At 47.1% G+C, this 27,208-nt stretch overlaps 3 protein-coding genes across 3 annotated transcripts; all 3 read right to left on the minus strand.

Moving 5' to 3' along the window:
• Window positions 1-4,063: 4,063 nt before the first annotated feature.
• Window positions 4,064-5,929, minus strand: LOC125535505 (the record flags this gene model as incomplete). The annotated part of the gene is made up of 2 exons (XM_048698571.1): window positions 4,877-5,929; window positions 4,064-4,468 (listed from the first exon to the last, which is right to left on the minus strand). Coding segments are annotated over exons 1-2 (1,458 nt in total), but the record flags the coding sequence as incomplete, so codon positions are not given.
• A 7,395-nt stretch (window positions 5,930-13,324) lies between these two features.
• Window positions 13,325-18,622, minus strand: LOC125518972 (cytochrome P450 71A1-like). Its single transcript, XM_048683867.1, has 3 exons — window positions 17,063-18,622; window positions 13,794-14,164; window positions 13,325-13,728 (listed from the first exon to the last, which is right to left on the minus strand). Exons 1-3 carry the CDS (start codon window positions 18,002-18,004, stop codon window positions 13,467-13,469), a joined length of 1,575 nt encoding a protein of 524 aa, XP_048539824.1. The 5' UTR covers window positions 18,005-18,622; the 3' UTR covers window positions 13,325-13,466.
• A 150-nt stretch (window positions 18,623-18,772) lies between these two features.
• Window positions 18,773-22,822, minus strand: LOC125518983 (probable magnesium transporter NIPA4). The gene is made up of 9 exons (XM_048683874.1): window positions 22,326-22,822; window positions 21,525-21,581; window positions 21,344-21,434; window positions 21,084-21,244; window positions 20,850-20,977; window positions 20,597-20,734; window positions 20,338-20,430; window positions 19,379-19,484; window positions 18,773-19,274 (listed from the first exon to the last, which is right to left on the minus strand). Exons 1-9 carry the CDS (start codon window positions 22,489-22,491, stop codon window positions 19,066-19,068), a joined length of 1,149 nt encoding a protein of 382 aa, XP_048539831.1. The 5' UTR covers window positions 22,492-22,822; the 3' UTR covers window positions 18,773-19,065.
• Between the last annotated feature and the right edge of the window lie 4,386 nt (window positions 22,823-27,208).

Below are 27,208 nucleotides of genomic sequence, written 5' to 3' on the forward strand. Positions count from 1 at the left end.
GTTGTTTCAAGATCAACATTTTCTTCGTCATGTTCATAGTTCACGACTTCATCAATTCGGTCGTCGCGATCGAATATCATATCACCCTCCCCGGTGTTGTTTAGATATTCGGAGACGTCATAATCTTCTTCATTCTAATCATCATCTGGCCCGCGAGGATTGTATATGATATTGAACAGGGCCTCTTCTCCCTCTCTGCCGGTATTGTCCGCCATAGGTTTTGTTTAACTAATCCAAAAGAAATATATTCAAATTACAATGCATGGATGCAATCAATTAATAAGGAAAAACTGAATCAATCATAGTACATAATAAGCATCATCGAATATAATCTCAAATATGTTGTCTCGAATAATAGATATAATCTCGAATACATCGTCTCGAATAATAGATATAATCTCGAATACATCGTCTCGAATAATAGATATAATCTCGAATACATCGTCTCGAATAATATATAATCTCGAATACATCGTCTCAAATATTATATATCGAGTACATCACTGGCTAGGTAGCTAATAAAGATCGAATACTACAGAAGAATCTAGGACACTCGCGGTTCCTGCGGCGCGGGCGGTGGACACCCAAAGAGAAGGAACCCTCACAGGATCATAGCTGAAGTGAGATCCCTGAAGAAACTGCCAGGTATTGGAGAACCTGCCGCCCTCTAACGCAACCATGTAGCGATGGACGTGCTCGTCCTCCTCCCTGACACGGCGACGTACCACCACCGGCGGGGCCGGCTCCCTCCGCACCGAAACTGGCCCATGCGAACGCCACCAAACGAGATCAGGGTCGACAACGGGACCCGGGGCCGGGTTCCTCATCAAGCGGCGCGCCCCTCTAGGCAGCACCTCCCAGTGCCAGCCCGGCGGAGCCCAGTCCCGGACATGGGTCAGCCGGACGTCGTCGCGGATGGGTCGACGGCGAGGATGCGGGCCGGGCATCGTCGAGAACAAATACTAGCTATATGCCCGCAAAAAGTAACATTTATTTAATGATTGGATTGTGATAACTAAAATTTCTAACATTTCTATATAACTAACATTCCTATAACATTTCTAACAATGCTATATAACTAACATTTCTAATATTTCTATAACTAAAAAACAAAAAAATTATAACATTTCTATATATATAACTAACATTTGTATAACATTTCTAATATTTCTATAACTAAAAAAAAGAAAAATTTCTAAATTTTTTATAACTATTTCTATAACTAAAAAATAGAAAAATTTCTAACAATTCTAACTATTTTATAACTATTTCTATAACTAAAAAACAGAAAAATTTCTAACAATTCTAACATTTCTAACAATGCTGTATAACTAACTATTTCTATAACTAAAAAAAGAAAAATTTCTAACAATGCTATATGTGTGTGTGTGCTCACCGGCGAGGCGAGAGGCGACGGGGGGCGGCGACGGGGATGGCGACGACGGGGACAGGGACAGGGACGGGGCAGCGACGACAGGGACGGGCCGGGGCGGCGACGACGGGGACGGGGCGGCGATGACGGGGACGGGGACGGGGACGACGCGGGACGGGCCGGGACGGCGCGGCTGTGACGACGGGGACGGGGACAACGGGGACGGGGGCGGCGACGAGGGTTATGGATACGGGGGCGGCGGGCGACGGGGCAGAGGAGAAGAATCAGAGGAGAAACTGAATTTTTTGAAGTGTTTAGTTATATAGGATGGACCTTTAGTACCGGTTGGAGCCACCAACCGGTACTAAAGGCCTGTTTTGGCCAGGCCAAGCGGCGGGAACCGCACCCCCTTTAGTGCCGGGTGGTGGCTCGAACCGGTACTAAAGGCCCCCCCTTTAGTACCGGTTGGTGCTACCACCCGACACTAAAGGGGGTGCGCTGGCGCAGGTGCGGTGCGAAATGTTTAGTCCCACCTCGCTAGCCGAGGGGCGTCCGCACTGGTTTATAAGCCCCGGTGCGGTAGCTCCCTCGAGCTCCTCTCCAAAGCAGGCCTACTGGGCCTAAATGTTCTGTGCTGCCCTGTGGGCCTACTGGGCCTTTGCGGGCCTGCATCCTGGCCCAACAACAGGTTGGGTTTCTAGTCGTATGCAGGCCGCTGTGGCGCAGTAGGTGGGCTTTTTTTCTTATTTATTTTGCTTTATTTATTTTTGTTTGAGTTGTTTTTTTGCTGTATTTAGAGTTTCTTTGTGAATATTTTTGCTTTAGGTACAAAAAAATGAAATGCCTTTTGTAACGGATGAGTTTTCGTCCGAAACCCTGATACTTCGAAAGAGATTGTCCATTTAGTACACGAAGTGCATCCAGTTTTTGCGGTAACCCTCTCTACTTTTTTGCACATGCTATGTGGGTGAAATTATGATACCATGCCAACTTTCAACCTTTTCTGAGTTCATTTGAAATGCTTTTCAATTTCAGGGTCATTTAGCTTAAAAAATCAGTAAAGGTATGAAGGAATTTGTTTGCACATAAAATTTCTTCGCGTTTCAAATGTCAAAACACATAACTACCCTAACTATTATAGAGATGCCCTCCTGGGTGTGAAACACAGAAGAAAGTGATGATAGTGAAGCCGATCACATCCCAGATCTTTGGGTGTGAAACTTTTTCTTCGCGTGTGTCCCTTTGCACCGTAACCATGGAAAATCTTCATCATTTAACGGGATGCTCGAGTCAATATTCACTGTGAATGGAGCAATTTCATCAAACTTTTCATAATCTTCTGACATGTCTGTCTTCTCATCCACTCCCATGATGTTTCTCTTCCCAGAAAGAACTATATGCCGCTTTGGCTCATCGTACGATGCATTCGCTTCCTTATCTTTTCTTTTTCTTGGCTTGGTAGACATGTCCTTCACATAGAAAACATGTGCCACATCATTGTCTAGGACGAATGGTTCGTCTGCATACGCAAGATTGTTGAGATCCACTGTTGTCATTCCGTACTACGGGTCTTCCGTTACCCCACCTCGTGTCATATTGATCCATTTGCACCGAAACAAAGGGACCTTCAAACCACGTCGATAGTCAAGTTCCCATATGTCCTGTATATAACCATAATATGTTTCCTTTCCTGTCTTGGTTTCTGCATCAAAGCGGACACCATTGTTTTGGTTGGTGCTCTTCTTATCTTGGGCGATCGTGTAAAATGTATTACCATTTATCTCGTACCCTTTGAAAGTAATTATATTCGAAGATGGTAACTGGGACAGCAAGTAAAGGTCATCTTCAATAGAGGTGTCATGCATGGTACGTGTCTGCAACCAGCTGGCGAAACTCCTGGGTTGTTCACGTGTAATCCAGTCATCAGACCGCTCCGGGTGTTTGGAGCGTAGCAAATTCTTGTGTTCAACCATATACGGAGCCACCAAGGCAGAATTCTATAGAACTGTGTAGTGTGCTTCAGTGAGAGAATGTCCGTCCATACATATTATTTGGTCCCCTCCTAGCGTGCCTTTTCCATCCAGTCTGCCCTTATGCCGCGATTCAGGAACACCAATCGGCTTAAGGTCAGGAATAAAGTCAATACAAAACTCAATGACCTCCTCATTTTCATGGCCCTTGGAAATGCTTCCTTCTAGCCTAGCACGGTTATGAACATATTTCTTTAAGACTCCCATGAACCTCTCAAAGGGAACATATTGTGTAGAAATACAGGACCCAAAACGTTAATCTCTTCGCATAGGTGAACTAGGACGTGCGTCATGATGTTGAAGAAGGATGGTGGGAACACCAACTCGAATCTGACAAGACATTGCACCAAATCATTCTCTAACCTTGGATGATTTCTGGATCGATTACCTTCTAAGAGATTGCATTGAGAAATGCACATAGCTTCACAATGGCTAATCGAACGTTTTCCGGTAGAAGCCCCCTCAATGCAACCGGAAGCAGTTGCATCATAATCACGTGGCAGTCATGATACTTTAGGTTCTGGAACTTTTTCTCTACCATGTTTATTATTCCCTTTATATTCGACGAGAAGCCAGACGGTACCTTAATACTAAGCAGGCATTCAAAGAAGATTTCCTTCTCTTCTTTGGTAAGAGCGTAGCTTGCATGACCCTGATGTATGCCGTCTTTTCCGTGCATACGTTGCTGGTCCTCCCGTGCCTCAGGTGTATCTTTTGTCTTCCCATACACGCCCAAGAAGCCAAGCAGGGTCACACAAACATTCTTCGTCACGTACATCACGTCGATTACGGATGGGACCTCTAGGTCTTTACAATAGGGCAGGTCCCAAAATATAGATTTCTTCTTCCACATGGGTGCGCGTCCGTCAGCGTCATTCGGAACAGGTTGTCCACCAGGACCCTTTTCAAAGACCACATTCAAATCCTTGACCATATCATGTACATCAGCACCAGTACGGTGGCGAGGCTTCGTCCGGTGATCCGCCTCACCGGAGAAATGCTTGCCTTTCTTTCTTACGGGATGCCTGCTCGGAAGAAATCGACGATGTCCCAGGTACACATTCTTCTTACAATTAGCCAAATATATACTGTCGGTATCGTCCAAACAGTGCGTGCATGCGCGGTATCCCTTGTTTGTCTGTCCTGAAAGGTTACTGAGAGCAGGCCAAACATTGATGGTCACGAACAGCAACGCCTTTAGGTCAAATTCTTCCCCCATGTGCTCATCCCACGCACGTACACCTGTTCCATTCCACAGTTGTAAGAGTTCTTCAACTAATGGCCTTAGGTACACATCAATGTCGTTGCCGGGTTGCTTAGGGCCTTGGATGAGCACTAGCATCATAATGAACTTCCGCTTCATGCACAACCAAGGAGGAAGGTTATACAAACATAGAGTCACAGGCCAGGTGCTATGGTTGCTGCTCTGCTCCCCAAAAGGATTAATGCCATCTGCGCTTAGACCAAACCATACGTTCCTTGCGTCATCTGCAAACTCCTTCCCGTACTTTCTTTCGATTTTTCTCCACTGCGACCCGTCAGCGGGTACTCTCAACTTTCCGTCTTTCTTACGGTCTTCTCTGTGCCATCGCATCGCCTTGGCATGCTCTTTGTTTTGGAACAAACGTTTCAACCGTGGTATTATAGGAGCATACCACATCACCTTGGCAGGAATCTTCTTCCTGGTACGCTCGCCCTCGACATCACCAGGGTCATCGCGGCTGATCTTATAGCGCAATGCACTGCATACCGGGCAAGCGTTCAAATCCTCGTACTCACGGCGGTAGAGGATGCAATCATTAGGGCATGCATGTATCTTCTGCACCTCTAACCCTAGAGGGCAGACAGCCTTCTTTGCTTGGTACGTACTCTCGGGCAATTCGTTGTCCTTTGGAAGCATATCCTTTATCATTACCAGCAACTTTCCAAATCCCTTGTCAGATACACCATTCTCTGCCTTCCATTGCAGCAATTCCAGTGTGGTGCCCAGCTTTTTCTTGTCACCTTCGCAATTCGGGTACAACAATTTTTTGTGATCCTCTAACATGCGCTGCAACTTCTTCTTCTCCAAATCACTTGTGCAGTTTCTCTTTGCATCGGCAATGGCCCGACCTAGATCATCAACGGGCTCATCCGATGCCTCTTCTTCAGCTTCTTCCCGCATTGCCGGCTCAGCTTCTTCCTGCATTACCGGCTCAGCTTCTTCCCTCATTGTTGTATCATCGTATTCAGGGAACCCATGGCCAGGATAGCTGTCGTCGTCCTCTTCTTCTTCATTGTCTTCCATCATAACCCCTCTTTCTCCATGCTTGGTCCAAACATTATAGTGGGGCATGAAACCGGACTCAAACAGGTAGACGTGAATGGTTCTTGACGTAGAGTAATTGCGACCATTCTTACAGCCAGCACATGGACAATGCATAAAACCATCCGCTCGCTTGTTTGCCTCAGCCGCAAGCAGAAAAGTACGCACGCCATTAATGAACTCGGGAGAGCATCGGTCATCGTACATCCATTGCCGGCTCATCTTCAATACACAGCACCGAAAACATCAAATTAATACAATACATAAAGTGCATACATAAAGAGCATACAACACTTCAATGCAACAAACAAATAACTCTCTAGCTAAAGAATTTCAATGCAACAACAAATGCGATCAAGATCGCAACTAAGGTAAAAATTGATCCAACAGCATAATGATACCAAGCCTCACTATGAATGGCATATTTTCTAATCTTTCTAATCTTCAAGCGCATTTTATCCATCTTAATCTTGTGATCATCGACGACATCGGCAACATGCAACTCCAATTCCATCTTCTCCCCCTCAATTCTTTTCAATTTTTCCTTCAAATCCTCGTTTTCTCTTTCAACTAAATTTAACCTCTCGACAATAGGGTCGGTTGGAATTTCAGGTTCAACTACCTCCTACATACAAATATCTATGTCAAATGCAATGAATAGTTTTAAAAGAGAATATACCACATCCGAATCATAACCCGGACGAGGGCCGACGGGGACGGATATCAAAACCATGGCACTATGCATAACAAACAATGTATGGGTAAGATAATTATACGAGTAACTATATATCCAAATCACACAAACATCATTTTTTATATAAAACTTCATGAACAAGAGGATCACCACAAGGTGGTGCCGGCGACGGGACGTTGCGAGCGATCGACGGTGGTTACGACGGAGATTTAGAAGGTACTAAGTAAACCACACCTACATATGCAAAACTAAGTGTTATTTTTGACCTCAAATTGCATATAAATCAAATACTAGCACATATATATAATTCCTCCCAAATTACTAAACTCAAAAATCAATCACTATATAAAGCATTGCACGAGCTAATCTAGCAATGAGAGATGAAATGAAAGAGTTGCTAACCTTTGTGATCATTTGAATGGATGGGGGCCTTCAAATCTTGGGCAAAATGTGTGATGAGCTTGAGAGGAAGAGGGGAAAGAACAGAGAGGAGAGGGGAAAGGGGAAGAACAGAGCGAGCTCGGGTGGACGAAGGGTCTATGTAGGACGACCTTTAGTACCGGTTCGTGATACGACCCGGTACTAAAGGTGCTGGAGGGGCCCCGGACTGACAACATCCTGCCACCACTCACTTTAGTACCGGTTCGTGGCACGAACTGGTGCTAAAGGTTCGCCACGAACCGGTACTAATGAGAGCGGCCCGGCTAGCCGTTGGAACCGGCACTGATGTACACATTAGTGCCGGATCAAATTCAAACCGGCACTAATGTGCTTCATGTTTGACCCTTTTTCTACTAGTGTCTCGAGAGCATAAGTATTCTACGGTGGGTGAACAAATTACTGTTGAGCAATTGACAGAATTGAGCATAGTTATGAGAATATCTAGGTATAATCATGTATATAGGCATCACGTCTGAGACAAGTAGACCGACTCCTACCTCCATCTACTACTATTACTCCACTCATCGACCGCTATCCAGCATGCATCTAGAGTATTAAGTTAAAAACAGAGTAACGCCTTAAGCAAGATGACATGATGTAGAGGGATAGACTCATGCAATATGAAGAAAACCTCATCTTGTTATCCTCGATGGCAACAATGCAATACGTGCCTTGCTGCCCCTACTGTCACTGGGAAAGGACACCGCAAGATTGAACCCAAAGCTAAGCACTTCTCCCATTGCAAGAAAGATCAATCTAGTAGGCCAAACCAAACTGATAATTCAAAGAGACTTGCAAAGATAACCAATCATACATAAAAGAATTCAGAGAAGATTCAAATATTATTCATAGATAGACTTGATCATAAACCCACAATTCATCGGTCTCAACAGACACACGCAAAAAGAAGATTACATCGAATAGTTCTCCACAAGAGAGGGGGAGAACATTGTATTGAGATCCAAAAAGAGAGAAGAAGCCATCTAGCTACTAAGTATGGACCCGTAGGTCTGAGGTAAACTACTCACACTTCACCGAAGGACTATGGTGTTGATGTAGAAGCCCTCCGTGATCGATGCCCCCTCCGGCGGAGCTCCGGAACAGGCCCCAAGATGGGATCTCGTGGATACAGAAAGTTACGGCGGTGGAATTAGGGTTTTGGCTTCGTATCTGATCGTTTGGGGGTACGTAGGTATATATAGGAGGAAGGAGTACGTCGGTGGAGCAACAGGGGGCCCACGAGGGTGGAGGGCGCGCCTGGGGGGGTAGGCGCGCCCTCCTACCTCGTGGCCTCCTCTTTTCTTTCTTGACGTAGGGTCCAAGTCTCCCGGGTCTTGTTCGTTGAGAAAATCACGTTCCCGAAGGTTTCATTCCATTTGGACTCTGTTTGATATTCCTTTTCTTCGAAACCCTAAAACAGGCAAAAAACAACAATTCTGGGCTGGGCCTCCGGTTAATAGGTTAGTCCCAAAAATAATATAAAAGTGAATAATAAGCCCAATAATGTCCAAAACAGTAGATAATATAGCATGGAGCAATCAAAAATTATAGATACGTTGGAGACGTATCAGAGGCCGGATCCATCTAACCCGGCTTCTAGGAACAACCACCGGGCGGGTCATCTCCTTTGGTTTGCAATCTGCCAGTTCTCTGAGATATTTGGTGACAAACATGTGTGTGGCCATTGGACTCTGGAATATATTTTCATGGAGTGCTTGCCGTCGCGCAAACCAGATAGCCCATAGTGTGACCAAAACTTGAGTGAATACCTCAGCTGGGAGAGCCTCACTCAAAGCGAAAATGCACCTCTTGGCATCCGGTTCCGTTGTCTCTTCCTAGTCTTGGAACGTCTCCATAGGTTGAAGCGCCCAAACGGACCTGGCAGCATTGCAGTGGAGCAATGAGTGCTGCCATGAATCAGCGGCTCCGCAGATACCACAAGTGTCCACCGTTGACATATTCCACTGGTGGAGGAGATCGGCTGTAGGGATGGACTGCTGTGCTAGTCGCCATAGGAAGATTTTAACCTTCGAAGGGACAGCAATCTTCCAAAGCTTTGTCCATAGTTTCTGTTCTGCTTCCGAGTTGGAAGTATCTGCTCTTCCTTCCAACCATGCTTCCCGGCTATGTTTCGTCGTGACCAACATTCTGTATGCCGAGTGAACCGAGAAAATCCCGTTCGTCTCGTGTGTCCATGACCAAAAGTCCTCTATATGCCTGGTGCACAAAGGTATGGAGAGGATGGCCGCAGCATCAACTGGTAAGAACACCTCCTGGATAGTAGTCCGATCCCAGCTAGCATCCGGTAAGATCAACTCCCCTACAAGATGTGGAGGGTTTGGGATTCTTCTTGTGATCGGGCGCATGTTGTGAGGCCGAGGGAGCCAGTTGTGTTGCCAAATTTGTGTTGTTTGGCCATCACCAATGCGATGAACCAGGCCCTGTGTCATAGTGTCGCGCCCTTCGAGGATAGCTCGCCACACCTGCGAGGGTGCCGGTCCAAGTTCAGCATGCAAAAAGTCACTCGAAGGGAAGTATTTGGCTCGCAGGATCCGTGCACTAAGCGACGTAGAGTCTGTCAAAATTCTCCATGTTTGCCGAGCAAGTAAGGCTAGGTTGAAGAGCCCAATATCGCGAAACCCTAGTCTTCCACAAGCCCTGGGTCTGGTCATGGTGCTCCAAGACACCCAGCTTGGTTTTCTTTTTTCCTTCCTTACTCCCCCACCAAAACTTGCGAATCAACGAGTTTAGGTGCTCACAAAGGCCACGAGGAAGCTTGAAACAAGACATGGAGAACACTGGAACTGCTTGTGCAACCGATTTTATAAGTATTTCCTTCCCTCCGACAGACAATATTTTCTCCATCCACCCCTTGATTTTATTCATCACACGGTCTTTGAGGAACTTGAAGGCGCCATTCTTACTGTTACCTACATCAGAGGGCAAACCCAGGTACCGCTCCGATAAGGATTCGTTAGTGATGTTCAAGGCACCCTTCACCTCCTGCTTCAAATTGTTAGGACACCCTTTGCTAAAAAATACTGAGGATTTAGACAAATTCACACGTTGCCCTGACGCCATGCAGTAGCGATCAAGCAAGGATGACAACTCATTTGCTCCATCAACATTGGCCTTAACAAACAACAGGCCATCATCGGCAAAAAGCAAGTGGCTTACCGGCGGGGCCATTGGAGCTACTTGTATTCCTCTAAGGTGCGATGATTCATTTGTAGTTTTTAAGAGGCACGAAAGGCCCTCCGCTGCTATCAAGAACAAATATGGAGAAATGGGGTCCCCCTGACGGATCCCTCTTGAAGGCATGAATTCCTCAAGCTTTGTACCATTAAAAAGGACATAAAACTTTACCGAGCTCACCATTCTCATGACCAAAGCTACCCACGTTGGTGCAAACCCCAGCTTGAGCATTATAGCTTCCAAATATTCCCACTCAACTCTGTCATATGCTTCCATCATGTCAAGCTTGACTGCGCAGAATCTGTTCCTTTGAGCCTTGTTTCTCTTCATGAAGTGCAAGCATTCATAAGCAGTAATAATATTAACTGTTATCAGCCTTCCCGGCACAAAAGCTGACTGCTCCTCGGATATGATTTCTGGCAGTATAACTTTGAGTCTGTTGGACAGAACCTTGGAAGCAATCTTGTACAGAACATTACAGAGGCTAATTGGCCTGAATTGAGTAAGCTGGGTTGGATCCTTTACCTTGGGTATTAAGACAAGTATGGTTTAATCACCTCCGGGCTTTCCTCACCCCGTAATATGCGCAGCACCACATCCGTCACTTCGGTCCCACACAGAGCCCAGTGCCTTTGGAAAAAGTGTGCCGGGTATCCATCAGGGCCTGGAGCTTTAGTGGGGTACATTTGGAATAATGCGGTTTTCACCTCCTCGGCCGTGTACGGTGCTAGCAAACCCTCATTCATATCTGGAGTCACCTTGGACGGGACAGACTAAAGTACTTCTTCAACCCCAGATGTGCCTTCCGCCGTAAACAGACTCTTATAAAAAGAGTTTGTCAGGCCCGCCATCTCAGAGGGATCATGCATTGTTGATCCATCTCCCCTCGTCAGCATTTTGATTTGGTTCTTTCGGCGTCTCATACTTGCTCTGCGCTAGAAGTACTTGGTGTTTTTGTCCCCGTCCTTGAGCCAGTCGACTCTCGATCTCTGTCGGTGTAAAATTTCCTCCATGTGATACAACTCCACAAGCTTATCAGAAATTTTGACCTCTGCATGTGAAGGCGCCACTCTCTGGGGGTCATTCTGCAAATTTCCCAGGTCTCTTCGCAGCTTTTTGATTTCTTTAGTGACTTGACCGACCGTCGCCCCGCTCCACTGTGTCAAGGAGACCGACAGGTTCTGCAGCTTCTTATTTAAATCAACGACCGTGCCAGCACCCGGCTCTCCTGTCCACAAATGATCAAGAGCCTCCTTGTACTCTGCATGCTTTTTCCAATACAACTCATATCTGAATATTTTTTTGTTGTTTTGCATGGTGGTCCGGGGCTCCAGCTGCAACCTGATCGACGCGTGATCCGATGTTGCTGTTGTCTCGTGGAAGAGCGTTGCATGGGGGAACAGTGCACTCCAGTCATTATTGGCCACAGCGCGATCGAGGTGAACCCGGCAGTAGGCCCCTCCTGACGTTTTCTTTTCAAAAGTCCAAGGTCTCCCCTGGTAACCCAGATCCTCAAGAGCACACACATCCAGCGCATCTCTAAACCCGGCCATCTGAGCTTGCCTTCTTTGTCCCGGTCCAACATGCTCATGTGCATATAACACTTCGTTAAAATCACCCAGACACAACCAAGGTAAGGAGCCAAGGATTTTAGAGTATCCCAGGTTTTGTATCTTTCTCCCACTTGAGCTTCGCCATACACACACGTGAGACGCCAATCTGGGCTATTAAGTGAACTAACAGTGGCATCGATGTGGTACTCTGAATAACCTGAAACATTTATTTTTATTGCATCATTCCAAAACAAACCAAGGCCACCACTACGGCCCGAGCTACCAACAGCATAAGAATGAGTGAACAATAATGTATTAGAAAGGTTCTCGGCCCGTGCTTTAGAAATTTGAGTCACCACTATGCATAGCACGGCTGGGGCAAATTGCTTCATTACGTCATGAAGCTCTCGAACTGTCGCGGCTTTGCCCGCACCGCGACAGTTCCAGCATAAGATATTCATTGTGCCCAGCGATCCTCCTCGCGGGAGGTCGCCGATCTTGCATCGTTGGGTTTGTCGAGTGCTCCACCTTTCTTCATGGCAACTTTGTCAGAGTTTGTGCGATGTCTCTTCGGGTCTTGCTTTGGCGGAGGGCTTGCAGACACAGCCGAAGACGGAAGAGGAGGGGGGGTCCTGCGAGGACTGCAACTGAACTGGCGTAGCATCGCCTTGGGGATCATCTGGAAGTCGTTTGCGATTGCCATCCGCTTCCTACAAAATCCAATCACGATCATTCATGTCATCCGACTCTTGTGCCTTATTGTTTTCCCTCTCACCGCGACCAGAGCGGCCTCCACGTCGTCCTCCACGACGGCCCCTTCCACGGCCCCCTCCTGGGCCAGTCCCGACATTCGTGCTCTAGGACGCCCTAAGGTCCTTGAAGTACAGAGCGGAAGGAGGACGGATGCCATCGCCATGCTCCTTGTACACATGCCCTAGGTGCCCGCAGACCGCGCACCAGTCGGGGAGGCGTTCGTATCTCACGCGGTATATCTGCCTTTTCCCGTCTTGGATCATGGACACAGCATTTTTAGGGGCTTGTGTACATTGATCTTTACCCACACGCGGTAGAATTTGCCAGCAAAATCTTGCGTGATTGGCTCCGAGAACAAGACTTCGCCAACCCTTGCTGCAAGTGGATTAACAAGATGTGCATACAGGTCCGGGACATCATGGATCTAAATCCATATATTGATGGTGTCTAGGGCGACTTCAGTGGGTTTTGTGATTCCATCATATGGCTCGATCACCACCGCATTACCTCTGAAATTCCACGGGCCATCCTGCATCACGCGTTCCCAGTCACCTAAACAGAAAAATTGCATAGTATAGAGGTTGTCCTCCAAAGGGCGAAACTTCACATCATGGGCCAAGTCCCAAGCAGCACGCATGTTCTTGAAGAATCAGTATTGACTGTACGGCTTGTTGATGTGAACCCTGGCCACCGCCATCCATCTCACAGCTGCTGGTGGCGCTTGCTTTTCATCAAAGACGACATCGTCGAGGTCCTCCTCACGAAGCCCTAACTCAGCCATCATCTTCTCCACCTCCAATGCGGTGTTTGACCCAGACGCCTTATCCGCCTTGGATCTCATCCCGCAGCCAATCTTGAACCCTAGTCCGAAAAACAGATCGAACCTTGCGAACCAACCCTAACTCTCCTCTCACCCCCTAGGTGTCGATCAAGGCCGGGCAGCGATACCAGATCGCCCCGTGATCAGCCCGAACCAACAACCGAGGGGGATCGGAGGAGGGAAGCAAAGATCTCGACGGCGGCGATAAAATCGCCTCCGGGAGGAAAAACCCTAGCGAGAGGGTGTTCTTGATTCATTCATGAACTCTAGTTTTGCACGTTGCTTGCTGGGCCTAGTCCTGTTTCATGATCCCACTCGAACGGGCCTCGCGACGAGCCGGAGGCCCACCCGCCTTGGCGTGGTCAGCCCGGGCGCGTCCGACATGTCGAGCTCCTCCGGCGCCATGCCGTCCGGCAGCTCCCAGTCGAACAGGCGCACCAGGTTGGCGAGCGCGAGCTCCACGGTCGCCAGCCCGAACTGCATCCCGGGGCAGATCCTCCGCCCGGCCCCGAAGGGTATGAACTCGAAGTGCCCGCCCCTGAAGTCCACCTCGCTCTCCAAGAACCTGAACACACGGAACGGCTAAGAAAATTGACACTTCTGACGGAATACAGTGCCGAGGTTGCTCACCTTTCGGGGAGGAATTCTTCGGGCGCGTCCCAGGAGCCTGGGTCGCGGTTGATGGCCCAGGCGTTGACGAACACCCGCGTGCCCTCGGCGACGTGGTAGCCCAGCACGGCGGCGTCCTGCATGCACTCGCGGGACAGGAGCAGCGGCACCGGCGGGTGGAGGCGGAGCGTCTCCTTCACGACCGCCTTCAGGTAGGGCGCCGTGGCCGCGCCGAGCGCGTCGGCCTTGGCGATGCCGCCGGCCGATGCGGCGGCGGCGGCGTTGCGCACCTCCTGCTGTAGCCTCCGCATCGCCGCGGGGTTCCTCATCAGCTCCGACATGGCCCATTCCAGCGCGATGTATGTCGTTTCCGTTCCCGCCGCGAACATGTCCTGCAGCGTGTGAGCGAAATCCATAACCACATCGTAGATGATGTGTGGCACAACCATCCTGAATGTTCCCCACCGCTGGAATATGCAGCTCAGCGGCGTGAAATGCTGCTCTGGACCAGGCTCCGGGCAGCATGTGCTCAAGAGCTCCAAATTCGAGCCAAGGCTAAGGGTGTTTGTTTCCAGGGACTTATTGGTTTAGAGACTTAAAAAAGTCTTTATAAGTTTCATCTAAACCAAACAGGAGGAACTTATAGGGACTTAAAGTGGGTATTTGGAACTTATGAAATAAGACTATCAAAGAGGGACTTATAGTTGTAATATGGTCTTTTAGTTCATGTTAAGTCCAAGGAACCAAATAAATAGGAACTTTTTAGGGACTTGAAATTTATATGTTGGGACTAAAAAAATGTTAGAACTTATGAACCAAACATGACCTAAATAAAGGTGTCTGAGTTCAGAGTTCTGTCATAGGTTCCAGTTTATCACGGGCTGAATATTTTTCGAAGAAATTGTTAGGGTGCAGGTAACTTTGCTGTTACTGTACTAATTATCAGTTACCTGAAATTTCTTTGGCCATCAGTCAAATATATGACCCTCCATGATCCATCCGTTGCTTTAGGATTCGGCAAGACGGCAACTGTTGCACGGCCTGCACAGGCCCGTCGCATACTGTTGCACGGCGAACACCTAGCATCAATGGCGGCATCTTCTGCTGCAAGAGGCAACCGTCGCCGATGCTTGCGGGTGGAGCTGCGACGAGTCTATCTACTCGGTCGTCATCGCTGGAGGTGACCGCAACACGATTCATGTTGCAATGAATGACCAAAAGCTCATGTCGCGCAAACCAGAGGTGACCACAACATGGCCCGTGTTGTAATGAGTGACCGCAACATGGGTCCAGTTGCAACAGTGACCAAAAGTCCATGCTGGAGATGATCACAACATGGTCCATGTTACAATAGACGACCGTGACATGGTCCATGTTACAATAGACGACCGTGACATGGTCCATGTTGCAATGATCCGATAGGCTATACGGAACATATCAAATGGCTGGCGAGTGACACTTAGCGTCATTCTAAATGTAAAGCGGAAAGAAACTTACATCTAAGTCTAAATAAGATGAGGCGAAGGCAAATTGGATGAAATTATTGATGGAGCTTGTGAAATTGATCGTGCTAGTGAAACTGTTATGGAATTCCTCCTACACTTGTGAGAGCAAGACTACCATGGGCCTCTAGAATACGTGTGAGATGATCGTCATTACTGTTTTGTATTTGTGGTGGGAAAATGGTGCGGAAGGAGAAGATTCAAGATGCTACCCAAATTTTCATGGGCGCCGCTATGCATCGGCCGGCGAATGTATTGGAAACATCCGCCGCAAAGTGCTTCGTTCGATCAGCGCCCTGACAGCCGTCGGATCTGACCATCGTGCACGCGTGACCACCTCTTACTTCCTGCAACAACCCCTCTGTTTCGGAAACAGATTCCCCTGTCTGTCATCCTAACACAGCTTTGCCCAGCGCGACGCTTCTTTGACGTTTTCCTGCAACCGGAATTGTGTTTCTGAAACAAGCGTCATGTTGCAATGTTTGACCACTCCTTCTCTAACGTCGGGCGCTCCTACGGTGTTGCAACTCAGGCTATGTTACTGAAGCAAGACCCTTGTTACAGAAAAAAAAACCCTTCATGACCGAAACATTTTTTTTCTTTCTGAAATAAAAGACATGTTGCAGAAATCTTTTGAAACAAGTCCCCAGTTGCAAAAAAAAAACCTTCACCACTAAATCATTTTTTCTTTCTTTCCAAAACTAGTCCCGTGTTGCAGAAATCTACTGAAACAAGACCTTGCAAGAAAAAGAAAAAGACTGGCCGCGCGGGCTCCTGCAACTTTAAGTTTATCATAAACTATGAGCTTCAGAGAAAATCACAGGGAATCCTAGGGAAACTATGAGCTTCAGAGAAAATCACAGAGAATCCTAGGGAAACAATGAGCTCCGGAAATTCGGAAATAATACAAGGATCATGCAGCTTCAAGTCCCTTTGCATGACATTACCAGTGCTGAAATTATGTAAAAAAAAAAATCCTGCAACCTAACTACACCGGCGACCACTCTCCAACAAACCAGCCATCTCCCTCCTAGTCGCACCGTTCTCGTCATCTCGGTGGTATGGATCTAGCCGCCCCGGGGAGAACCGCAATGAACACCTACAAAATCACTAGAAATGCGGGGGAAAGGGAGGGGAGATCTCAGATCCATACCTGCTGGAGTCGACGTCGGCCACCGTGCTGGATAGGCCCCGTCGCCCAACGCCCTGCGCCGCTAGCCCTACCGCCCTCCCAAATCCAGAAGCGTCGCCCTCCCAGTCGATGGAGCTGTCAGTTGCAAGAATGTTGGTTCTGAAACAAGGGTTCTGTTTCATAAAAACCGACGCGCGTGACGCGGAAGCAGGGACGCTCTCGTCCAGCCGATCAACAGATGATCCAACGGACAGGGAAACGGCGGACGCGGCGCTTGTGATCGGTCGGGTGAATGTAAGCTTTTCCCAATTTTTATGGGGATTCTTGCTCTCACGGCTAATTATGTTTTTGCTTCCTCTCCAAATGCTTGCATTGGGGGCTAGCGGGTGGATTCGCACACCTTTGGGTTTTATGATGCTTAATTAATGTTGATGCATCTTTTGATCATGACTTGCGTAAGTCTACGACTGGGGCTGTCTTCAGGGATGAAAAAGAAAATTTCATTGCACCCGGAAACTAGAGAATTTTTTATTTTTTTGAGGGAAGGAAACTAGAGAGTATATTGGTGTGCGGATGTTCTGATCTTTGGCGCTCAGATTCGCAATGTCCCTTGCGCAAAGTATGAGGTGCAGTCGACTCTGATAAGAACAACTTACCGCCAATAGCGACTTGATGATGTCCCTGCTCAGCTCGAACCCGTCCTGCCCGTGCCCGTGCCCGTCCTCCCGCAGTGCCAGCAGCACGTCCACGAAGTCCTCCTCCTCCTCCATGCCGGCACCGCTCCTCGCCCCCTCGTGTTCAACGACCACCTTTTCCAGCAGCTCGTCCCACCGCCTGAAGTTCCTCCACGCCCTCGCGCCGCCGCCGGACAGCAGCGCGTCCGCCCACGCCAGCGCCGGGAAGTAGTCGCCGACGCAGAACCCGCCCAGCAGCGCCGTGTTATCCTCGATCAGCTCCCTGAACAGCTCGCTCCTCCCTCCTCCTCCCTCCTCCTCTCTCGACAGCCTAGCCCCCGAGACCACCCGGCAGATCACGTCGTTCGCGAACCGGTACAGCGCCCCGCTCACGTCGACCACGGCGGCGGCGGAAGAAGAAGAAGAAGCGGCGCGGTCGGCGACGGCCTGGACGAGGGCGGCCACCTCCCGCTCTCGCATGGCGCTGTGGCGGCGCGACCGGGCGGCGCTGAGGACGTGCTCGGAGCAGAGCCGGCGGACGTGGCGCCAGTGCTCGCCGTGGGGCGCGAAGACGAGGTCCCGGAAGCCGTAGGTGAGGATCTCGGCGGTGCGGAAGTAGGGGCGCGTGGCGAAGGCGTGGTCGTGCGCCCGCATGAGCTCGGCGGCCGCGGCCGGGGAGGAGGCGACCAGCGCGGGGACCTGGCCGAGGCGGAGCCGCAGGAGGTCGGGCGCGCCGTGGGCGGCGGCGAGCGCGCGCAGGGCGCGGTGTGGGAGCGCGCCCACCTGGTGCAGGTTGCCGATGACGGGCAGGCCGCAAGGAGCCGGAGGGAGGCGCCGCGCATCGGCCCCGCCGTCCTTCTTCCCGAGGCAGAGGAGGCCGGCGAGGAGGAAGGGGAGGAGCAGGAGCAGCGCGGCGAGCTCCATGGATGGTGTTTGACCCTTTCGACGAGCTCTGGAAGCTGACTGTTAATGGCGGTGGCGGTGACGGGCCGGCGGCAGTCAACGTCGCCTTCGCTTTCGGGAGTCGCTTGCTCCTAGTCCTAGGTTTGCAGTGACCTTGGATTGGAATCCCATTTGTATATGCGTCTTCTTTTGGAGCTCTGGCACAGAGGATAGACAATGGAGTATGGACATTGTCGCCATTCGGAGGTCACTGAGAGTGGACTGGCATCTACTGCTTTGTAATGGATTACAAAATGTGCCAGATTAATCGATTGTTTAACGTCAAGGTGCGTCATCTGATGATGGTAGGCCGACTAGGTTGACGAGAACGAAAAGAAAAGCCGCCGGTAGGTCAAGTTCTGAGCATGTGCTCATGAGAAGTCCTTTGGAATTATTATGGGTTACGTCAAGATCTAGCAATCCCATTTGGATCTGCAATGACGCAGCTGCATGGTTCTAGTTATATGTGAATACTTGTTGAAGAAATGGATGTATCTAGATGAATTTTAGTTCTAGATACATCCATTTTATCCATTTCTGCGACAAATAATTCCAGATGAATTTTAGTTCGAGATACATTCATTTTATTCATTTCTGCGACAAGTAATTTCGGACGGAGGGAGTATTTTGCTCTTCCATTTAGTCATGTTTCTGAACGAACTACTGTATGTGAAAGAATACAGCAGTTCCAGAGAACGACCTCTGTGGCTCACTGCTTTATGTTCAAAAAATGGAAAGAAGGAAAATGTATGTTCAAAACTTGGGTCCTTGGCCATTCTAATTATCTTGCCCAGAGACGTATATATAGTATTAACCGATGTAAGCCCCAAACTTCTTCTGTACCAAAGTCTCAACAATTACAAGGGGCGCCCAGCCGTTTTACCTTCCCAGTCCTACAGTCAAAACCTAAGGAGTTCTATCCGACGAAAGAATGGAGATTCTTCCCTTCCCTTCCCAGGTATAAAGCATCGAGGCACCATGACTTGACCAATGTTGCCTTCAAGCGTCTCATGGGCTTGAACCCAGCTGCAACCATCACCAGGTCATGATGTCGAGCGGAACGATTCTGCGCCCCTCGATGATGACCTGAGCGGAATGCCATCGGCGGCAGACCTGAGAGGAATTCCTTCGGCGCCCCGGGGTGACCTGAGAGGAATCCCATCAGCAGCAGACCTGAGAGGAATTCCTTCAGATTCATACGCATCCTCGTCCGCGTGTTTCGGAATTCGGATAGGTAAATTCTGTTGGAGACCTGTCATGCCAACAAGGGATAATGAGAAATTACACATAGGTGTCATTTCAAGTGAAAGAAGAGGATGCTTAAAAAGGTCAGAAAGGGAGGAAATGTAGTCATACCATCCACCATGTCTTTTGTCTTGTGAAGCAGAAACGTCCCAGAAAGGATAGTAACAAAACCACACATTTCCGTGACAATTTGAGTCGGATTTTGACGATCCCAGTCCTGCATGCAGTTATAGTGAAACTAATAAATGATCCCCAGCATTTTCAGTGGAATCAAATAAATGATCGACTGATGCACCACTTGACAATCAGCTTAGCGGATAGAAGATGTGAGGTGTTATTATAATTCAGAAAATCATCATCGTTTAATAGATATTTCTAAATCATGTTGTCAGACATTCATACTTTATCCTATTTTGTCCTGTTGACATAACCACCTCATCCTCACAATGAAGGCAGGATTCCATGAGCATTGCAACTATAGTCCTGGCTCTTGACAACATAAGCTTACTAATTTGAGAATTTTCAAACACAATGATAGGCCGTCTAACCCTTACTATGAGTGGATCTGGTTCAAAGCCCTTACTATAACTGAATTTGGATATCAATCAGCCAGGCAACACCACAGCTAACAGGTTTACTGTAAAACAATCAGCCAGGTAAACTTGAGTGATTGTTGCAAGGTTTACTGTGACAAGGCCAAAACCTGAGTGTTCTATGAAACACAAAGATTGCAAGGTTATGGATAGAATATTTTGACACGTGGTACAAAGAATAACTCAGAATTACTTCAATGCATACTAGTGCTAGAAGCTAACTCACTAAAGTACAGATTGACATCTACTCCCTCTGTTCCTAAATATAATAAGTATGTTTTAGCATTTTTCTGATTCGCATGTATCTAGACCCATTTTAATGTGTATGTTCACCCACTACATTGAAATTATCTAAAACATTCCCAAAATAACTAAGATCCCTGGATCGATTTATTTAGTCAATATCGTTGTTTAAGACGGAGAGTAAAGCAAAGCTTGCTGACAATTACATAAGTATATGGAGCTCCAAAGCATTACCTTGAACATTATTACACTAGCCAAAATGGTCAACGAAGTAAACATTGTATAATAAATGGGCGAAACAACTGCAGTATTGAATGTGTCAAGGGCCTGCAGAAGTAAACAATACCAAGCTGAACATAATGTATAACATAATACACAAATATAAGATATCAAGTTATCAACATAGCAACAATGCTCTTCAGTCTATGCTACCTGTGGAAATTATTCTCTTAGAACACCCATAACTGCCAACGAACATAAACATCGATCATACCTTGTTCAGATAGTTCATCTGTGTTACTATGCATGCAACCACAACAAGTGTGAAGAACCATGTTTGTGGATAGACTAGCTGATTCATCCCTGAAAACGTCAGCTTCAAGGCTATCCCAAGAGCTTTGACACTCATGACCTGCCAAACCAAACAGAATAGACAGAAACATTAGAATCATGACGGAGTTTTTTTCTACCAACTATCTAAGGATTAAGTGAATACAAAACAAAAATTCATGAGGTGAAAAGCATACCGACAGAGACCCAAAAAGAGAACAGATACCAATATACACCATAATATGTGTCTGACCATACTGTGGGACAAAATGGAATATGAGCACGAAAGCTGCTGTGAGCACAATGGCTGCATAAAGTAGAAATCCTGCAACATAGAAGTTTAAGCCTTAGTATTGTTGATAAATAGTACTCCCTCCGATCCAAATAATGATTCACAGTACTATGCAAGCATATAGAATGCAGAATAAAACCTGGTTCGGTAGCAAGATCCCATACTTCTGCCACAGACTCAATTTCACGTTCCGCAGGGGCATGTAGCACAATTGTTGTCGAACCCACAACACAAAGAATACACCCGAGTACACCAAACATGTGCAGCTTCTCCCGCAAAATGATACGTGCAAGAACAGCACTGTAAGAGAACGTGCCAAAAGTATCAGAACTACTGAAATATAAGCAATACAAGATTTCAGTGTATCAAGTTGTAAATCATATCAAATTTAGTCCGTACCTAATAATTATGCTAAGTGCGCCAAGTGGAGTGACCAAGATAGCAGGGGCAAAAGCGTACGCAGCAAAGTTAGCGATTTCCCCAACAACCACTGGAAATTGTACATCGTTAGTACCACCACATACAGTAATGGAAGCAAAAGACTATAATGTCTCTCCACTGTTTCAAAGGAAATACCTACTTGTTATCAGTCCTATCCACCACAGTGGCTCAAGCAGGTAAGAGTAGCCACCAACACCTGTTCAAATCAACAAAGTAAGCATAGACACTGGAAAAGGTTGAAATGTAGCTGGATGACAGAAGCAACATTTTCAGCACGACATTTGCACGATACGCCACAGATGAAACAAGGAAAATTTAACCTAGGACAGGGCATATGATCATCAACATATGCTGAATTTTATCATTGTTATTTTTGAAGAGAAAAGATATACACTGAAGGTTTAAGGGATTCAAGCTAACAGAAGGGAGTCTATTGCACACATTTTCCCGTTGCTTGCAACAAATAACATGAGTGAGTGAGAATTCATCTCCCTTGTACAGTCAATGACTGTCATATTTCCGACACACCGATGCTGAACGTGACATTAAAGGTGCAGGAGCAAGGAAGAAATGCAAGGTACATCAAGCCATCAGCCCATCACCACCGTGTCATCTGTTGTGCTAATCATTGATATTGGTGGAACAACATCAAGCAAAGCTCAGGAACCGTCTCAATCGGAGCTCAACAACCAGCCCGATCCCCAATGCGCCTACTGCCCCAAAGTCCTACCTATCCAGGGTCCAGCACAGGCCCCCACCGACAGCGAAAGCGAGATCCGAATCTCGCGCGGCTCCGCGCGGATCTAGGCTAGAGACCCGGCCGGCAGCGCGGCGAGGCGGCGGCGGCGGCACGGGGAAGGCACCGCGCTGCTCGCCAGGCAGCGTGAAAGGAGGCGGGAGCGTGCGGGGCGGAGAGAGAGGGGGGAGGGAAGAGGGGCACCTGCGCGGACGCCGGAGGCGCCGGCCTTCTTGAGGCCCTTCTTCTTGACGATGAAGCTGGCCCCGATGAAGAGGCTGGAGGAGACCGCGAGCAGCAGGCCCTTGATGTTGTCGGCCGACATCCCGGTGTAGGACACCACCCAGCTCCCCAGCCGCTCCCCGCGCATCTCGGAAACGCCGGCGACACCCTAGCCCGTCCTCCTCCTCCTCCCCCTCCTGCGGCGGCCGCGCATGCGAGATCTGGAGAGGCCGCTGCCCGGTCGGTGGGACTGGACTGGGATGGCTTGGCTTGGCTTTCCGCCGCTGTGCTGCTGCTCGGCTGCTTCTGGCCTATGTGAGCTCTACGCGGGGCGGGGGAGTGGGGAGGAGAGGGGAAGGTATCGCGCGCGGGCGGCAGAGGCCGCGGGACAAAAACCACCAAAAGACTGCGGCGACGACGTCGTCGAGAAGGAAGCGGGGGCGAGGGGGAGGGGAACGGGCGGGCGGTCAGTCAGCCAGTCCAGGAGGCGGGCGGGCGTGCGTGGCTCGTGCCGTGCGAGCGAGCTACTCGGTTTTTTGTCCGGAGCGTTGCTATACACACGATCCTTTTCAGCCGATGTTCGCACGATGTGGCAAATCCAACCATCCATGGGTATAACAAAGCAAAGCTTGCCCATCAGATTGTCCATCGTCTCAACGTCGGGCATTTAGTATCGTGCGTCCAGTAGTTCCGTTTTGTCCGCTGCGGGTGCTGCCGTGCTGTGCTGCGGTGTGGCTGGCAGCGGCCGACGGATGTGCGCCGCACGGCGTTTCTTGGGAGCCAAAACGCGACGGATTTCGCAGCTTCTGCTGCCCGGACGGACGGACGGAGGGACACGCGGTCCAGTTCGCTGCACGATTGATTTGCAAAGTAGACGTAAGGTTGGTTTGTGACGGCCCTAATGCGATTTGCTTTTCCGAGGAAAACACTTTCTTTGGCGCAACGGCGTACCGCAAATAGTTTGGTCACACGCGCCCTGTCATCTTGATTTGATGTGACACGTGTGTTAGAGCACCACTACAGGGACAACGTTTTGGGCTAGTGATTTTTCTTTAAAAGACTAGTGTTCCACTGTCTTCTTCAATACTATGCGTACAAAAAAATGTTGCAGCACGCTTGCTCTTGCTCCTTTGAAACTGCGCCATGCATCTTGGTGACTAACTTCACTGATTTGATTTTCCAATTTATAGTACAACGGTTTGGCTCCATTCTTTAATCTTTTCACCTCCTGCCAATAGATCTTGGACTTTAATACATCCATTATAATTTCCTTTTATTTCCCTAATCGGCGCACACTTCTTTGCAGGTAAGTAAATCATCTTTACTGGAGATCAGGCTATTAGGCTATAGAGGAGAACAAATGTCATTCCCTCAAAAAAAAAGAGAACAAATGTCATACATGCCATATTGTAACATCAAGTTTGTATAGGTTTGAAAAGTCAAAGTTCCTTTGAAAATTAAAGTATTTATGTGGTTTGTATATAAACAAGTCATTTTAACTAAAGACAATTTGGCAAAACGCGACTGGACGCGATCTACAAGATGTAGTTTTTGTGCTCAGGATGAATCCATCAAACGCCTCTTTCTTGACTGCTCTTTGGCAAAAAAATTGTGGCGGATGGTTCACATAGCCTTTAATATTACTCATCCGAATACTATCAGCACGTTATTTGGGACGCGGCTTGACGAGATAGATTCTCAAACAACAAAACACATTCGTGTAGGAGTATGTGCTTTATTATGGGCAGTCTGGAACTGCAAAAATGATTTGGTGTTTAACAGAACAACAAACATTCATTTTTTGCAGGTTATTTTCCGAGCCACTGCGTTGATCCGTATGTGGTCGCTACTCACTCCGACGGAGGCCAGGGAGCGTATGGTTACTGGATCTATTTGATGGGAGATGGTAGCATGAGATATTTTCAATCGGTTTGTATGACGGTTATGTAATAGAATAGACAATTAATTTTCCTATCTTTCTTATGCCAGCCGGTTGTGGCTTTATTTTTCTTTCTCTGCTCTTTGTGAGCATTTTTCTTTCTTTTGTTTCAGACATGATGACTTGTGTTGAACCTTTTTGCTTATCAATAAGTATGGTTGATACGTCTCCAACGTATCTACTTTTTCAAATATTTTTGCCCTTGTTTCGGACTCTAACTTGCATGATTTGAATGAAACTAACCCGGACTGACGCTATTTTCAGCAGAATTGCCATGGTGTTATTTTTGTGCAGAAATAAAAAAAATTGGAATGACCTGAAAATCAACGAAGAATATTTTTGGAATATATAAAAAATACCGATGAAAGAATCAAGGCCAGGGGGCCACACCCTGTCCACGAGGGTGGGGGTGCGCCTACCCCCTGGGCGCGCCCCCTGCCTCATGGGCCCCCTGGTGCTCCACCGACCTTAACTCCAACTCTATATATTCACGTTCAGGGAGAAAAAAATCAGAGAGAAGGATTCATCGTGTTTTACGATACGGAGCCGCCGCCAAGCCCTAATCTCTCTCGGGAGGGCTGATCTGGAGTCCGTCCGGGCTCCAGAGAGGGGAATCCGTCGCCATCGTCACCATCAACCTTCATCCATCACCAATTTCATGATGCTCACCGTCGTGCGTGAGTAATATCATTGTAGGCTTGCTGGACGGTGATGGGTTGGATTAGATTTATCATGTAATCGAGTTAGTTTTGTTAGGATTTGATCCCTAGTATCTACTATGTTCTGAGATTGATGTTGCTATGACTTTGCTATGCTTAATGCTTGTCACTAGGGCCCGAGTAACATGATTTCAGATCTGAACCTATTATGCTTTCATGAATATATGTGAGTTCTTGATCCTATCTTGCAAGTCTATAGTCACCTATTATGTGTTATGATCCATTAACCCCGAAGTGACAATAATCGGGATACTTACCGGTGATGACCGTAGTTTGAGGAGTTCATGTATTCACTAAGTGTTAATGCTTTGTTTCGGTACTCTATTAAAAGTAGGCCTTAATATCCCTTAGTTTCCGATAGGACCCTGCTGCCATGGGAGGGTAGGACAAAAGATGTCATGCGTGTTCTTTTTCATAAGCACGTATGACTATATTCGGAATACATGCCTACATTACATTGATGAACTGGAGCTAGTTCTGTGTCATCCTATGTTATAACCATTGCATGAGGAATCGCATCCGACATAATTATCCATCACTAATCCATTGCCTACGAGCTTTTCACATATTGATCTTTGCTTAATTAGTTTTCCATTGCCACTGTTACAATCACTACAAAACTATTACCGTTATTTTTGCCACTGTTACCGCTACTATCATATTACTTTGCTACTAAATACTTTGCTGCAGATATTAAGTCTTTCAGGTGCGGTTGAATTGACAACTCAACTGTTAATACTTGAGAATATTTTTTGGCTCCCCTTGTGTCGAATCAATAAATTTGGGTTGAATACTCTATCCTCGAAAACTGTTGCGATCCCCTATACTTGTGGGTTATCAAGACTATTTTCAAGCGCCGTTGCTGGGGAGCATAGCTCTATTCTTTGCGTCACTTGGGATTTATATCTGCTGATCATTATGAAGAACTTGAAAGACAAAAGAACCAAGATTTTTCCCTCAACTACGAGGGGAGGTAAGGAACTGGCATCTAGCTCCGCACTTGATTCACCTTCTGTTTTGAGTAAACTTGCGACACCTACTCCTGCTATTCATTCCGATATGTCGCATGTTATTGATGATGCCACTTCTGCTTTGCATGATACTTATGATGAAACTAGTTCTATGCTTGATAATACTGTGGCACTAGGTGAATTTCTTGATGAATAACTTGCTAGGGTTAGAGAGAATGAAATTATTGAAACTGATAATATTGATGAAAGTGATGATGAAGATTCTCCCCCTAGATATGAATTGCATGTTGTTCCTGAGGGTTATGTTATGGATGAAGAAACTGCTAAAGACTTCTTAGCTTGCAATGATAGATATGATCTTAAGAAATTATTAGCTAAGCTTAAAGAAAAGTCTTTGAATGCTAGAATGAAATATGACCCTGCTTTTGCTACTTCACCTATCTTTATTTCCGATAAGGATTATGATTTCTCTGTTGACCCTAAGTTAATTACTTTGATTGAATCTAATCCTTTTTATGGCTATGAGTCTGAAACTATTGTGGCACATCTTACTAAATTAAATGATATAGCCACCCTATTCACTAATGATGAGAAAACTCGCTCTTAATTTATCCTTAAGTTGTTTCCGTTCTCATTAAAGTGTGATGCTAAAACATGGTTTAATTCTCTTGATCCTGATTGTGTGCATAGTCCCCAGGATATGATTTATTACTTCTCTGCTAAATATTTCCCTGCTCATAAGAAACAAGCTGCCTTAAGGGAAATATATAATTTTGTGCAAATTGAAGAAGAGAGTCTCCCACAAGCTTGGGGGAGGCTTCTCCAGTTACTTAATGCTTTGCCTGATCATCTTCTCAAGAAAAATAAAATACTTGATATCTTTTATAATGGACTAACCGATGCTTCCAGAGACCACCTGGATAGTTTTGCTGGTTGTGTTTTCAGGGAAAGAATTGTTGATAAAGCTGAATTGCTATTGACTAATATGTTGAGTAATGAAATGATTGGACACTTCCTGAACCAACTCCGAAGAAAAGGGGTATTCTGTTTCTCAGTCCTGAAGATATGCAAGAGGCAAAGAAATCTATGAAAGAAAAAGGTATTAAAGCTGAATATGTTAAGAATTTACCACCCATTGAAGAAATACATGGTCTTGATAACCCGACACGGATAGTAAAGGTAAATTCTCTCTATAGATTTGATAAATGTGAAATCCCATCTACTAAGTTTGCTAGC

This window comes from Triticum urartu, chromosome 1 (genome assembly GCF_003073215.2).
Source record: "Triticum urartu cultivar G1812 chromosome 1, Tu2.1, whole genome shotgun sequence".
NCBI lineage: Eukaryota > Viridiplantae > Streptophyta > Magnoliopsida > Poales > Poaceae > Triticum > Triticum urartu.

Coding starts and splice junctions, on each gene's coding strand:
- LOC125518972 (XM_048683867.1), bottom strand. CDS start 18,004: ATGGAGCTCGCCGCGCTGCTCCTGCTCCTCCCCTTCCTCCTCGCCGGC. Junction 14,165..17,062: donor TCATCAAGTCGCTATTGGCG/GTAAGTTGTTCT, acceptor CACACGCTGCAG/GACATGTTCGCGGCGGGAAC. Junction 13,729..13,793: donor GAAGAATTCCTCCCCGAAAG/GTGAGCAACCTC, acceptor CCGTGTGTTCAG/GTTCTTGGAGAGCGAGGTGG.
- LOC125518983 (XM_048683874.1), bottom strand. CDS start 22,491: ATGCGCGGGGAGCGGCTGGGGAGCTGGGTGGTGTCCTACACCGGGATG. Junction 20,735..20,849: donor CTCTTTTTGGGTCTCTGTCG/GTATGCTTTTCA, acceptor TTGGTTTGGCAG/GTCATGAGTGTCAAAGCTCT. Junction 19,275..19,378: donor GACAAAAGACATGGTGGATG/GTATGACTACAT, acceptor TTGGCATGACAG/GTCTCCAACAGAATTTACCT.